The sequence below is a fragment of the Drosophila pseudoobscura genome, chromosome X (genome assembly GCF_009870125.1).
Source record: "Drosophila pseudoobscura strain MV-25-SWS-2005 chromosome X, UCI_Dpse_MV25, whole genome shotgun sequence".
Lineage (NCBI taxonomy): Eukaryota > Metazoa > Arthropoda > Insecta > Diptera > Drosophilidae > Drosophila > Drosophila pseudoobscura.
This window is the reverse complement of record NC_046683.1, coordinates 58,989,606-59,004,470: the sequence shown is the minus strand read 5'-3', so window position 1 is coordinate 59,004,470 and position 14,865 is coordinate 58,989,606. Positions and strand designations below refer to the sequence as shown.

At 45.5% G+C, this 14,865-nt stretch overlaps 3 protein-coding genes and 1 long non-coding RNA gene across 14 annotated transcripts in view; 1 reads left to right on the top strand and 3 right to left on the bottom strand.

Moving 5' to 3' along the window:
• LOC6900056 (band 7 protein AGAP004871) overlaps positions 1-11,758 on the bottom strand; it is a 49,750-nt gene extending 37,992 nt beyond the window's left edge. For 3 of the 4 annotated variants that reach the window (XM_033382759.1, XM_033382757.1, XM_033382761.1), the window contains exon 1: positions 11,636-11,753. In XM_033382759.1, the coding sequence (XP_033238650.1) occupies positions 11,636-11,689 (54 nt within the window). In that variant the 5' untranslated portion in view covers positions 11,690-11,753. Of the gene's footprint in view, positions 1-11,635 lie in introns of all 4 variants that reach the window. The other variant, XM_033382767.1, reaches the window with a different exon arrangement.
• LOC4812301 (beta-1,3-galactosyltransferase 5) lies at positions 22-11,774 on the bottom strand. Of its 2 annotated transcripts, none has more exons than XM_033382769.1 (3): positions 2,798-2,951; positions 1,345-2,415; positions 22-1,259 (listed from the first exon to the last, which is right to left on the bottom strand). In XM_033382769.1, exons 2-3 carry the CDS (start codon positions 2,212-2,214, stop codon positions 825-827), a joined length of 1,305 nt encoding a protein of 434 aa, XP_033238660.1. In that variant the 5' UTR covers positions 2,215-2,415; positions 2,798-2,951; the 3' UTR covers positions 22-824. The 2 variants fall into 2 exon arrangements, with proteins under 2 accessions (XP_033238660.1, XP_001352647.4); XM_001352611.4 differs by lacking the exon at positions 2,798-2,951 and adding an exon at positions 11,636-11,774 and having other exon boundaries at positions 201-1,259.
• Positions 11,775-12,656: 882 nt separating this feature from the next.
• On the top strand, positions 12,657-13,542 carry LOC6900053 (uncharacterized). Of its 4 annotated transcripts, XR_001453295.2 has the most exons (5): positions 12,657-12,775; positions 12,850-12,936; positions 13,002-13,106; positions 13,156-13,327; positions 13,380-13,542. It is a non-coding gene; the product is annotated as an uncharacterized lncRNA (long non-coding RNA). The 4 variants fall into 4 exon arrangements; XR_001453294.2 differs by having other exon boundaries at positions 13,002-13,089; positions 13,156-13,436; XR_001453296.2 differs by having other exon boundaries at positions 13,156-13,421.
• Positions 13,347-14,865, bottom strand: part of LOC4812565 (nose resistant to fluoxetine protein 6) — a 59,531-nt gene continuing 58,012 nt past the window's right edge. For all 4 annotated transcript variants that reach the window (XM_033382753.1, XM_015188249.2, XM_001352610.3 and 1 more), the window contains 3 exons: positions 14,488-14,853; positions 13,883-14,426; positions 13,347-13,817 (listed from right to left, as the gene is read on the bottom strand). In XM_033382753.1, the coding sequence (XP_033238644.1) occupies positions 13,671-13,817; positions 13,883-14,426; positions 14,488-14,853 (1,057 nt within the window). In that variant the 3' untranslated portion in view covers positions 13,347-13,670. The remainder of the gene's footprint in view (positions 13,818-13,882; positions 14,427-14,487; positions 14,854-14,865) is intronic.

Genomic DNA, 14,865 nt, shown 5'->3' with positions numbered 1-14,865 from the left:
TCTTATGTTGTTTATACTGCGTTTTGTTGTTTATTCTATTTTATTTACGGTGTATATTTATCAGATCGTATCGATACATTAATAGAGAGAGAGCGAAAGAGATGATGGGCTATAAAAATGTTTACACAATAGAAAAAATAGTTGAAGCATCGCATCACTCCTCGTTCTCCCCTTCCCCCTTATCGAGAGTATTCTGTACGTCCTTTCCTTTCACACACTGCTCATTATTTGGTTTGGGATTCATCGTTCACTTTCGAAGCACTCCCAGCATCTCTACTGTTCTGTTCTGTTCTGTTATGTTCTCTTCTGTTTTGTATGGTTCGTTAAGTACTATGGTGTTTTGTGTTGCATTTGCATTCGTCTTCTTACGACTTAAAAATAGTTGTGCTTAAGGTAATCGCATTTTGTGGCTGCTATTATCTGTTGCTGTTTCGACTTGTCCGAGAGTGGCTTCTTCTTATCACCAGGAGGCGGCACGGCACAGCACGGCACTCCCTTGCGTATGACTATATCTGTATAATCGCTTAGCTTATACTCGTATGATACGAATGATTGTAGGCAGGTGGTTGGGTGGTGGTTTCACTTGACTTTGTTCGGCTTCTGTTTCTGTTTCCGTTTCCGTTCTCCTCCAAATCCTCCTCTGCTTCTCATGTTCCATGACAAAATGCTACCTAAACATTAACTATATAACTAATCGACTAATAATTATAATAGCTAAACAAAAAAATCAAACTTAAAACTTAGAGAGACTTACAAGGGAAACCCTAAGAACTGAACAGCCATAACGAAATTAAACGCGAATCGAGACTAAGCCGAGATTAAAACTAACTGAGGCCCGTGCTCATGGCGGAGGTATTCGCACTGAGCGCAGGGGAGGAGGAAGCAGCTGAAGAGGACGATGGAGACGTCTCCAACGTGTAATTGGTCTCCACAGTGAGATCCCACAGGCTGTTGCACATGTGCGGCTGGATGCCATGGAAGGCAAAGAGGAACTCCTTGTAGTCGAAGCCAATCTGTCCGGCAATCAGCTGCATGGTGTCCGTTTTGCCAATCACATGCTGCAGGCTGGTGATCTTTGTGTGCGTCTCCTTGGCCAGGACGCCGGTGATGAGGGCATCGTCCACCCAAAAGTATTTGGCCTTTTGCGCGGCCTTGAACAGCCGCCGCGCCACATCTGGGGCGTAGACGATGGCGAATCCTGGACAATAGTCCGGATAATATCGATACGGGTACTCTTTGTACGTCACCCGCCATTTGGACTGGAAAAATAACATAACAAAAAAAAACACATTAGTTCTGGAATCGCTCCCAAAGAAAGACAAGGGCATCTCCTCCCCTACTCACGCGATAGGATCGCTTAACCCTTGGGGCCTTGACGGGCCTGCAGAGCAGCAGGTTGGGGTCTAGCAGCAGGTCGTGCTCTGCCCGCGTGGGATCCTTCAGGTATTTGACCAACTGCGGCGTATTCATGTACACATCGTCGTCCACTTTGACCAGCAGCTGGGCCTGGGGGCAGTTCTCGTTGAACCACTTGAGGGCCATCACATGTTTGTATGTCATGTTCCGGTAGTCGTCCTTGAAGTTCCCCTGCACCATGTCCCCGTTCTTGGCGTTCTCCTGGTCCAAGAAGTGCTGCCAGCTGGGCCGCTCGTGCCACACGTCCGCCAGCAGGAAGATTACCCTTAGGGGTGTCCTCTCGATGTACTTTTTATCGGCCCACGTCTGTCGGATGAGCGCCCGCTTCTGGTGGTTGTAAGGCGAGGTGTGCACGAGAATCAAGGCCTGGACACGGGCATCGCAGGGCGGCTGATTCATCAGATACGCGAAATTGTGCAGATCCATCAGATTGGTGAAGACCTGGGGCGCGGGTGTTCGCGGTGCCGCCGCCTGGGAAGTCAGACTTAGATCTAAACTATCGTTATAACTAGGGATGCGACTAGGGGTGTCGTGTATTTGGTTTGGTTTGCTTCTCCAGCTCCTGCTCCAGCTCCTGCTTTCTCTCCCGATTCTTTCTTTGCCACATGGTGGCGGCGGCGTCGGCGGCGACTCCTCTGTTTCGCTGCTCACATCCACATCCTTCTCTGCTGTCAGGGCTGCTGCTGAGGCTGGGGCCTCTGTCTCCAGCATCTGTGGCTGTTGCACGCTCACCAGCCAGATCACGAGACAGAGATTCACGCAGATGACCAGCATGCAGAGGGATCGTTTATCCATCATGCTACTGCTACTGCTCCTGTGGCTTCAATGGCTGTTGCTGTTGCTGTTGCTATTTGCGGAACGTTTCTGATGCTGCTGCTGTGGCTTTTGCTTATTTTGTGGCATGGATCTTGGGCTTGCTGTAACGTGGACGTCGACACAGACTCAAACGGAAGCGTTTTCTGCGTGGCTTTGCCATTTAATTGGTACTCCAAGTGGCGACTGCAACGGCATAGGTAAATGGCAGAAAGGTTTAGGGTTAATACAGCAACAAAAATTAAAGTAACCCCAAAGGAAGCACCCAATCAGCTGCGATAGCAGCAAATGCGATATCAGAATCAGCAATTAGTATAATTGATTGGACCCTCGCCACTACAAAGCAGTTCAATTTCCTAAATTGCTTTCGGCTGCGATGCGGTGTACGATGTCCGATGTACGATGTCCGATGTCCGATGTCCGATGTACGATATGGTGTCAACAGGTCGGATGACCTCTGTCAGCGGATGACCACCCCCATTTGATGGGTCGGGTCGTGTCATCCCTTAGAGCCAATATTTGACAACGTCATGGAATCGATGCACGGAATCCCCTCGAACAAACGCACCTGGGACATAATTAATTCAGGAGGAAGGCACACGGAAGGAGACCGCACACCTGATGGATTCCCTAGCGGGTCACAAGCTCAACTGAAAAGCCATCACGAAAGGCCACCTATTTTGGCCACAATATTCGTTAATTTCAACGCAAATTCTGCACAATCTACGTTTTGCAGATAACTTGAAATGTTTGACTTTTTTTTCCAGCAGCACAAACAAAAACAGAAACAACAAATATTCGCTTTGCCATCGGCCACTGAATCGTTGTCGATATCGATGTCGATGACGTCGGATTCGGAGAACACCCTGATTAGAAAGTGTTTCCTTATCGGTAAGGCAGTGCCATAAACCTATTTGCCAGCACAAATCAACTGTAAATTACCTGTAAGTACTCTCAACTGATTTTAAGTGCATTGGAAGCTTTTAATTGAGTTCCGAAGCCTCGCAGATAGTTTGGACAGTAAAAGCACCGAGCCTGCATTACCGGTAGATATAGAGAGTGTCATAGAGAGGGGATGGAAGCACAAGCCCACGTAATTGATCGGACAAAACATTAATAGATTCTAGATACTAAATGTCATCGAGAACGTACATTTCGTAGATCTCTGACACATGGATGATAGATGTATACACAATATTGATCAGCAGCTTGACAATGAAAATAAGAATGAGATTGAGAGAGACATTCAAGAAGCTCGTGGAACATAGCTCGGGAACGTCCTACTGCGGGAGAGCAAGCAGATTGCACCATTAATCGCTGTGCAATCGATAATAGGAGCTAAAAACATTGAATTATCGTCGTAACTTGCCAGGCATTCTCCCTTTCTGCAAACGCAGAACGATAATTTATATTATCTTGGATGTAGGCATTCCATTGATAAGCGACAAAACATTACAGCAACATACAATCGCTTGTGCGTACACGGGTACCTCCCGTTGACATCCGTTTTGTCATTAAATATCAATCGAAAACATGGCTGTACTTTGTTTGCAGTGCACTTTGAGGGTTTTTGTGACGGAAACCCTTGTGCAAATAAATCTTATTTCAGACAGAAGCCAAAACAGTGGGCAAATATTCACTCAATCAATATTGCAATCAAAGATAGCGTATATTCAGACACAAAGGAGCGAGGCACCGGCAGAGTCCATTGAACCGCCACCGGTCATAATTTAATTCATTTTTTTTTAAAGGTTTTCTTTATCCACTTTTAATGGTGCACGTACGATACGTACATATATATGTATATATATATATATATATATATATATCTTTAAAAGGCAGCCGGAAGAGGCACTCGTGCACATGTCCGTCGATAGATAGACTGCTCCACCAGGTCTACGTGCCACCGCCACTGCACTCCACTCCATAGCCAGAGCCAGAGCCAGAGCCAGAGCCAGAGCCAGAGGAGGCTTCCCTTTCTTCCAGTCACGTAGCTGCAGCACCTTGGTGCTCGCTGCTAGCTGCTTGCAACATAATTGAAATGTTCAAAGCCCATGGGCAGGCAGCACGTGGTGCCACCACATTTTCTTGCCCCAGAAAAGGGCAACCTTCTATTGATAAATGTCGAATGCCTCTCCAACGATAAGATAGCCTCTTGATAAGCGGATGCGACGGAGGGGTGATCGATTGCTCCTTATCAACAGGGGAATTAGATAAGCCTTCCGAAAAATCATCACCATCATCATCATCAGCAGAACGCTCCACACACCATAAACCATAAACCATGAGGCTTGGAGGCGACTGAAATGCGGGCATAAAAAAGCCAAAAAAAAAAAAAAAAGAAGAAGAAAAAGCGGAAAAAAACGAGCGAAACCGTCTACGGTCTTAAACACGAAATGTTAATAAACATTTTATATTCATGTAAATTCGTTCGGGGTTCGCCAGAGTCCAATAATAATTTCATATAGACATGGTTAATAATGCAAAAGGGTTGTTACCGGAGTACCACCCTGCCCCTGCCCCTGCCCCTGCCACCCACCCCTTGCAGGGTCCCTTCGGACACAGTTCTGCTGTTCCTCCGCTGTTGCTTCCGTGCCTCCTCTTTTTGCTTCTGGTCGTGCAACTTCTGTTGGAGGGTTGCCCCTAAGGCAGGACCAGGCACGCAATGGTTCAACAGCAGCAGCAGAAGCAGCAGAAGCAGCAGCAGCAGGGCTCAGGGATCAGAGCTCCTTTATCGAACAGAGTACGGCCATAGAGTGGAGTGTGGCAGGGCGCAGTGGCATGGTGTGTGGAGTGATGGATGAGACCTGCCTCAAGATATGCGAAAAGAAAAAAAAAAATAAACTAAACTTTGACCTTTGCCAGCGCTCGCTCGCTGGCTCGTTCCCCCAGGGCCATGCCATGGCTTCAAAAATAACTCAAAAGCAAAACTGCAACTTCCAAGGGCGGCGGTGGGGCAAATGCAACAAAATAAACTTCTGCCGTAGGCTCCTGGTGCTGAGACGAGCGGTGGTTGCCACAGCGGTTGGTTTATAGCAGAAGAAAGCTACGAAGATCTTCAACTCCTTTAAAGAGCAAAATAGATACATTTTTCGACTGATTGTGTGCTTAGAAACCAAGAAATATCCTTAGAAATCTTTGGTTTTGTCGTTCAAAATGGATCGGTTTCCATATTTTATCGTGTGTCAATTGTTTTTCTAGACGTCTCTCATATAAATCTCCTTCAAGCTGCTTCGAATGTCCCTCATTTTCCTGCCAACTCTCTCGCAAAAGTGCACTAGAGGCCCCAGTAAACGAGACCAAAACACAGACAGTGGCGAAGGAGGGGGTCTGCGGCGTCGAGGGGCATCCGAATGGTGTGTCAGCCGGGGGGGTGGGGGGCGCTGTGGTACGTCCGCCATTTGCTGGCATTTTGCAGTCGATAAAATGCCAACAGCCAACAGGCCCGAAAACAACGTTTTTCAAGTCGAAGGTTAAATTTTATCGCGGTCGAGAAGGCAGAAGCCGGCAGCCTGCAGCCGGCAACAAAGGAATCGCCTGCTTGTTTGGGGCCTGCCTGCAGTCGTCTTCTATTGTTTATCGAGGCTTTTGATTAGTTACAGACACTGCACACACCAGGCAGCAGCACCAGCAGACGACGTGCCCCTGCCCCTGCCCCATGTGGCTTTCGATTGAATGCCAGGCAGTAGGCAGCAGGCAGCAGGCAGCGCGAAAACTTTTGGCTGCTGCCCAAAAACACTTTTGAATGCTTGTCAGGTTGTCTCTCACTTTAGATACAATGCAATGTCTCTCCTTCTTCGCTCCTACCCGCCACTACAGCAGAGGTATAGTATATATATTCGTATTACTGAATGGCAGGGGCAGGCAGACTTTCACATGGGGAATGGGTGGAGTAATGATATTTCAAGTGGCTTTTTCATATGGTAAATTGCTATCAATTGCAGCCACGAAAACTGCCAGATACTGACCCCGAAAATATACAGTTATAGATGTAGTAGTTGCGAATATTAAGTATTAAGGGGTTTACACACATATCTATAGTATCTGTATTTAGGGGAGGGATACTACGTTCGAGTGGCACTTTAGAGTCTCCGTCAATTAGCAAACAGCGAATCGGAACACAAACAGAAGCACAAAACAGAAAACAGTGTGCAAAAATCTCACACACAAAATAAACAAACTACAAAATACAATGACATGATATTGGAACCCCCCCCCCCCCACCCCCCCTGCCCTACCCACCAATACACATATCCCATTGATAACGATGTGTGTGTGTGTGTGTGTGTGTGTGTGTGTGTGGTCTGGCATTAAGATGGCTTTTATAAGCTCTTGCGCTCTTAAGCTACTGCCAGCTTTGGCTGGATGGCTGGAATGACTGTGAAACCGGTTGATGGGAATTGGTAATTGTTAATTGGTAATATGTAATTTTCCATTACATTTGTTGATGTAATCCAACTATTTTTCTTTATACTGCACAGCTGTTTAGTTCTATAAATAATATATTAAGTAGAAATATATACAAAATTCATGGAAAAACATACATTACATGGAAAAAAGACGAAACCGAGTGTTGATGTGTTCGACGGTTTCTCAGAATTACTGTTTCTTAATTACATATATCCACTGCTTCTTGGGATATTACACTGCTTTTTACTTATGTTAATTAACTGCTTATCACGTATCACCAAAAGTGTTGCACTGCTTGTTAAATGGAGTAGCGCAAATATGTTAGTATAGAATTTTGTCTCAATTGAATTAAAAGCCCGGGTGGATGTGCATGTTCACGTTATCTAATTCTAAATTGTACAATTTCTGAACTGTAAACTTGTACTGCCTGCTAAATATATATATTATTGTCAATCGAATTGGAAAGCCTATATGGTATGCGAAAACATCTTATTTGATACGAGTGCTTATACTTCTTTTACACTGTACTGCTTGCTGAATGGAGGACATGCAATTTTATTCAATTGATGGGTAACTCCATGGTGGTTAAATAAAGATCCAAGAGATCCATGATCGTGGAAAAAAAACAGCAAGCAGTTCATTACAAATCGCAAGCACTGCATTCTTCAATTGAAAAGGTCAAGCAGTTGAGAACTATGGAGAGCGGCAACCTTTATTGGAGAGCGGGGAGCTGGAATTTCATTTAAATGTCATATGGAACCATAACCAGAATCTAGAATCCAAAATCTAGTATAAGCTATCTAGCCCTAACTATCTTTAAGCATTAAAGATCCCAAAAGCTCCCCATTTATTCCCAGAGAGATTATCATATTCTTCTATGAATAATCGCCACCCGCACCCTTGAAACGCTTTAAAATCAAACAATTACAATTCATTTGAATGCATCACAGATGGACGGGGAGGCAACAACGATTTGTTATTGATATGACGCGGGGGTATTGTTTGTGGTTCTATAAACAATCGCTGAACAAATGGTCGGCAGCGTTGAAATGAATGCTATATCCATGAAGCAAAGGAATACGAGTATATGTGTCAGAGGCTCAAGATCTCAAGTGAGGGCCGCATTCAAAGGCCCACTTAACATCCTGTCACTTCCCCCGTCCGCCGAATGGGAGTCAAGAGTGTGCAACCATTAGGCCGAGGAACGGCGACGGCGAGACAAATGTCTCTCTCATGCTTGCCACACATGCCCCATCGTGCATGCCACAAATATATGCATTCACCAACATACACACATACATATATATAAATATCCAGACATGTCCCAGATGTCGGGTTGTGGGTGTGCACTCTCGACAAATGTGAGTCAGCTGAGTCGGCAGTTTTGGCAGCGGTTTAAAGGAGTCCTCTTTCGCAGATTAAGAGGGAAGTCGGGGGAAAAATGAAGGAGAACCCAGACACGAGGCCCAGGATGCCAACAGCATGCTGTGAAAAATGTCAGACGGAATAGGGAAACACGGAAGTCCCCCACGATTCCCATTCCGATGGAAACGTTTTACGGTTCTTGTTGGGAGGGAAATACTACATAAATAACGATGCCAGACAGACCAGATATTTAGCGAGGGTATCTGTGTATCTGTGTATCTGTGCGCGTGGATGGCAATGCAATAAGATGCAAACTTGTTAAACATCCCACAACACAGATCCCCCCACAACAAACAACCGACAACAACGGATGCAATCTGCCCCACAAGCCTACGACTGGTTCCGTTCTGGTCTGGCCACACACTGGGAGAAATTCAGCGATCTGAATGAGCAGTCAAAGGAACCAGGAAAGATATTCGGTGGATGGTTTGATCCCAGCTCCTTCGAGATTCTCCGCCCTTGAGATATTTCAATCATCAACCTGTTTGGAGGTGCTTTTTCTCTCAGTGTACACCCCACAAAAACCATAATTAACTCTTGCTCTGTAGATTCCTGATGGGTTTTTTTGTTGCTGTGTATTTCAGTTTCCATAAAGAACATTACTCATAAGGCCCCGCCCCTCCCACAAAACGGATGCCCCAAGGCTCGGGCCAGGCGGTGTCCTGTCTGGGAATATGAGGAAAAGGCAGCAGGAGAGGCAGCGGGGACAGGCAGCAAGGACAGGCAGCAGCAGGAGAAGGAGGCATTAGAGAGAGTGAAGAAAATACAAATGCATTTCACTTGATTGACGGGAGAGGAGAGAGAAGAGCAAAAGATTGACAGACTGGTGGAGTGACCGACTGTCGGACTGACGGACTGACGGACTTACTCAATGACAAAACCCCGACTGGTGGCGCCACAATAAATTGCCAATTAAAAGGCACTGGGAAAATAGGGGGGGAAAATGCAAAAAAATATACAACGAAAGTCAACAAAAGTGGGGGATGATGATGATCATGAAAGTGGATGATAATGATGATGAAGGAAGCAAGGCCACACCCAAGTGGAAAAGTTTATCCAGGGTACGTCCAGGGTTGGTCGCTCGGCTCGGCCGGTCACTCCCTGCCACACGCTAAATATTTTATGAATAATACCTTTAACTTTTCCTTTTCCTTGAGCTGCGAATGAAAATTTAATTACGAGTTTTTTCACGGGTCTAGTCGCACAGTCGCACAGTCGCAAGCCAATGACCAGTCTGCCGCTGAACCCGTGGCCAAAACGAGTTCCATGCACGCACCATCCAGATGGGTAGCAGGGGAGGGAAGTGGCGACACGGGACTGGGGACTCTAATATTTGTCTATCTCCTCCATAAAGAAAGGAAAATTAAATACAAAAAAAAGCAATATGGAAATAATTGGCAGGCGGAAGGCGGCAGGCGGCAGAGAAGTGATTGCGGAATAAAAATTTGACCCGCAGGCTATGGATGACTCACAATCGCCTCCAGATATGCAAATGTTCAGATATCAGAATATATGCATATATTAATATGCATTATGTATGCATTTTTATGCTGATATGCTCATTATTCAGAATTGAAGAATTTGATTGGGTCAGTGTTCTTTTTGTATTTATTTTTTTTTGTGCATGGAAGTTGAGGCTTTCTTGAGGGAATTGCCGAGAAGTGTAAACAAAATGAACAGAAAGAAGAAAATGCCAGCGTTCCGACATTCTATAAATATGTTAAGACAATTATGGAATTTGCATAGTTATAATAAGAAATGATAAGAAAGCAATGAGGAATTTGTAGTATTTATCTGTGCTTTTCTACTTAATAAATTGTAATCTGGGGCACTGTGGCAACCAGCCATTGATCTAGCACTTCATTAAGTGTTTAAAAATTTTAATTTCTCAAGACCTAGGGCTTTAGGGCTATCACCAATCGCAATCGTGCATATGGAGAGTGTGTTGCCGTTGGCTGTCAGTCGTCTACTCGTCTAGCGCTAATTGCTGATTAGGCTTTATTTACTATTAAAAATCGCAGCAACGTTCCCATTTCAAAATAAAAATGCAAATAAAAGCAAGCGTTGCTGAATTTTGAATGCCCTAGCATTCCTAGAAATAGGAATTGGAATAGAAAGAGAGCTTTGAGAGTCTTTGCTAATCGAATGTTCCGTTTTTTTAGTCATCATGAGAGCACTGCCATTTGTAGCCTAGGATCATGCTATCTTGTTCTGCCCTGCAGGCAGTATTACCTATGAGTCGCTCTCTTTTCAGAGAACGCTCTTAAGTGATCGTCGTAAGTTTAAAGAATGAAAGAGTGAAAGAGTGTCGGCAGGGTATCTAAGTGTACGTTTGAGATGTCGCCCGCATGCCCGCTGCAGTATAAGGCGGCAAAAGAGAAAGCCAAAGCCAAAGCCAAAGCCAAAGCTTAGGCCTGTGACGTAGGCAGACGTGCTGTCGAGCGGCTGGTACGCGCAGGGGTCACTGTACGCGCTAATAAAACTGCCGCCGTCTGGTGGTCCCACCGTTTGGCCAGATATCAGTGGGGTGGGCCAGAAGAGCATAAGCAGTCGAAGAAGAGCAGAGGGAGAGGCAGAGGCAGTGGCAGAAGAAGAGCAGTAGCCAAAGCAGAGGCAAAAGCAAAAGCAAACCAGGGGATTAAGTGAAAAAATTCCAAAATATATTTGAAGAGAGCGAGTGTGAGTGTGAGTACGAGTGCGAGAGATAGCGAGCGAGAGAGGGAGTGAGAGCCTAGCACGGAAGCTGCTGTTAACCAGAAAAAAGCAAAGCTTTAGGTGCCAGAGACCATGTGATAGAAAATTATAGCGTTTTTGGTGCGAATATATATGTACATATGTACAATATAAAACACACGCACACACACATATAGTTGAAATTGTGACATATTGAGGAGTGAATGATAAATACACATGAAAACGCATACGCATACGCATACGCATATGTGGGAGCCAAGCAAACACACTCCACACCGCCGCCATTTACCGCCTGTTTAAGTGGGTGATCGAGAGAGGGGTTTACAGTGGGTGTTACAGTGGAGCCAGGCCAAAGGCAGCTGCAGCCAAGGCCAAGGAACAGTCACAGCGCGCAGAGACAACAAGAATAAGCATGCGTGCCACTGTGCCTGAACTTGTTCAAGGTCAATCCATGCGACGCCTGTGACGACGACGACGACAGCCACATGCAAAAAAAAAAAACACAAAAAAAGAAGAAAAGAGCAAACGAGAGGGAGAGGGAGAGGGAGCGCGAGCCGGTGCCAAAGTTAAAAGTACGGGAAAGAGCAAGAGTACAAATTCCACCAAGGAAGCGCAGCAGCAGCAACAACAATAAACGATGGGGCCAAAAAAGAGAGAGAGTAAAAGCAAAGAGACGCGACCGCGGGGGCGGACACACAACAACAATGGGCCCTCGATGATGCTCGACAGGCGGCGGGGTCGTGTGATAAGAAACTTGAGGCGTTTAAGTACTAGTCGGAACGTGAATAAACAAAAGGTGTTGCTCAATTTTGGTCAAAGAGCGAGGGCAGACGCAGAAGCAGAATGCCGGATTTCTTAGTTCTAATCAGACCCTTACCTGTGTTGCTGTTGTTGTAAACGCCTGTTCTTTTCTCTCTTGTTGTTGGCACATCAAATTCAGTTGTAATCCTCTCAGTTTCACACATATACACACACCCGTATGAGGGCAAGGACACGCCAGACAAAAGAAAGGAATTCAAATTGAGAGCACAGGGGTGCTGTTTTTGTTGTTTCGTTACTGTGCCCTAGGCTGTTTGCATTTTTAATTAATTGTGAAAATTCACACGACACGCACACACAGAAGTCAGCCTCAGCGCGGGTTTGTGGGGAGAGAGTTACAGTTACAGTAAGCGTAACAGTTAACCGAAACACCGTTGGATACCCACCGTTCGAGAACAGCAGGTATCATGCGCGCGAGCTCCGATTAGATTTTGGCATCAATTTATTGGCAGCACTAAAATAATTTACGATTTCTTGAGGCTGGATAGGGTGGTGGTAGGCGGGAGCATGCCCACATCCAAGCTGGAGGACACGCACACACGCAAACGCAGGCGAAAAGGAATGCACAAGATGAGAAGTAGAAGAAGCAGCAGCTAAAAGGATGCTGTACGAGGAATTTTTCGCACCGTCGCACTGTTCTTTTGTACTTTGCTGATTTGTTGCTAATTTTCACTTAACGTATCTCAATACGAGTTTGTTAATGCACTAAAATATCGTTTATTGTTTCTTCATTTTGAATATTCTAACAAAAACAAAAAACGCCCGCGGCACGACTGCAGCAACCGCGCGGACCAATAAATTCAACCTCTCTTTTCCGCTCTCTCTTTCGTTTGCGTCAAGTAAAAAGAGAGCAGGCAAGGGATGGCAGTGAAACATCGATGAGTGTTCGTTTGGCGGGTACATCGATATATTTTACACAATATATGAATTGAATTGGAAAAATCATCGCTCTCTCTTGCGTTATTTGTGTCGAGAATATTTATGATGTCAATTCATAGTATTCCAGCGTAAGCTTTTCAAGCTTTTTGCGGCAGCAATCGCGGTAAGCGCGATGCCCTTACCTATATACCATGCTAGGGATGGTAAACAAATATCGATATCTGCTGCAGCAGCTGTTTTGCAATAAATGCACGAGAATGAAAGAAACTAATGTGAAACAACACAGAAATGAGCAGGAAAAACTGAATCTCGCCGCCCGGTAAGTGCACCGTGTATTTGCAGATATCTGTGGAATTCGTTTGGAAGCACAGTAAGCTAATTCCGTCCACTTAGTACCTTCAGGTAATTACAGCAATGGCCACAGTCTTTTTCTTCGCTGTTTGTCTATCCATCTGGTTTTCCGCTGCCGTCGCTGCGTTGGTAATAACATATTTACATTGAAGCTTCTTCAAATTTGTCCTATATTCTTAATATTCTTTCTTCAGCCGCCATCAAAGAAGAGAACAGTGGCATGAGGGACTTTAGCATGATCTATAAGGATAAAAGTAGCTTCTATGATGACACCTTAACACCGTAAGGAGCCACGTACAGTAAGGGAAAGCCATGCAAACTCGAACGTTAATAACATGATTTTTGCAGGAGCATCTTTCTCAAGATCTTCGTGGAGGTCAATTGTATTAAGGCGGACGCCGTATTGAACCTCATACTCAATCAAAGAAGTGCGCACAAATCTGCTGCAGCTGCGTTCAATCAACTTCCAAGACCCAAGAGAGGAGTTGTGGCTGCTGTCACTGCCAGTGGAAAAACTTAAGTATATCTTAAGATATGTATACCTGATATCATATAATATATTGTATTTTTAGATGTTGATATAATACGTATAACGTTCTGGATGTATTATAAAACTAATGCGTTAGTAATCGTACAATATTTATTAAGTATGGTGGCCACCCATGCACGCCGTACGATGAACGATATATTTATAGTACCTATATGGTATAAATACTATACAAAAAAAAAAACTAAGACAAGAGACTAAGACTAAGGTTTCGATAATGATGAGTAGTTTAGTTGTACATGAAAGCGATCACAATTGTCAGATGTTGGAGGCGTGTACGTTGACCTTAACGATCTAACTTAAGGGCTAGCTTCTATTAGGCGTTCTTCGGCTTGCTGCTGCTGCTGGTTCTGTCTCGACGCAGCAGGAGGCTGGAGAGATTACTGTACGGCAGCTCGAAGGCCAGCGAAAAGAGAATCGAAGCCAGGTAGCAGATGACAGCAAAGCCACAGGTGACAACGCACTAGAAACGATATCATTGATAGGAAATTATGGACAATTTATTAAAGAATTGGATTTAAAACTTACCAGCATAAAGGGATCCGCATGCGTGCTGGAGCTAGTGAGACTGTAGAAGAGGGCTATGACCAATGGATTGAGCAGGTAAATGGCGTACGACAGCCTACTGACATGCTGGAAGCCCTTAGCCTCCAGCAGACGTGACCACCAAACGCCTCGACCACCGGCACTGCCAGCTATCATCCAACAGACGCTCAGCGAGAAGAACAGGCGGCCCATGACAAACAGCGTGATGGCCATCAGGGGGCCCAGATCCCGCCTCACCGTCGAGTAAATGCACCCGAAGAAGACCAGGAGCGCGAAATGCCAGTACAAACGCTCGCGGGACTCGCTCAACTCCACCTGAAGGCATCGCTCCATCAGGCACCAGGCTGTGATGGCGCCTAAAATGTATGGGAGGACCCGCACAAAGGGCGAGGTGTAGATCTCTGTGCCAGTGGCAAAGGCTGCATCGAAGGAGAGCTGAAACTTGATGCTTAAGCCGATGCCATACGACCACACAATGGTCGAGACAAGGGCGGAGGCTACCAGAGCCTTGGTTACCTTGGGATGCCTGCCATAGAGAAGTTATAACGACTCATTTAGTCAAAAAGGAACTTCGGGTGATCACTTACTTCACATAAAGGAATAGCAATCCATTGGCCAGGATGAAGAACTGCATCTCGCAGGCTAGGGACCAGCTCCAGTTGGCGCACATATCCCTGTGATCGAAGAGGTTCTGGATAAACAGAAGATTCCGCCACCAGTGCCTGGAGCACATCTCATCGAAGCGCTCGTTAATGTGGTAGATGGAGACATCTCCAATGTAGGCGTACACCAGGTCCACGGTGGCCATTACCACCAGATAGAGCGGTCCCAGACGCAGGTAGCGATGGAACAGTAGCTTGCCAAAGAGCTTCAGATTCTGCCGCAGGCTATTATGACGCACCGTCTCAATCTGCTGGGAGTTGCGCAGAAAGTTAAAGGTTTGCAGGAAGCCACTAAAACGGGAA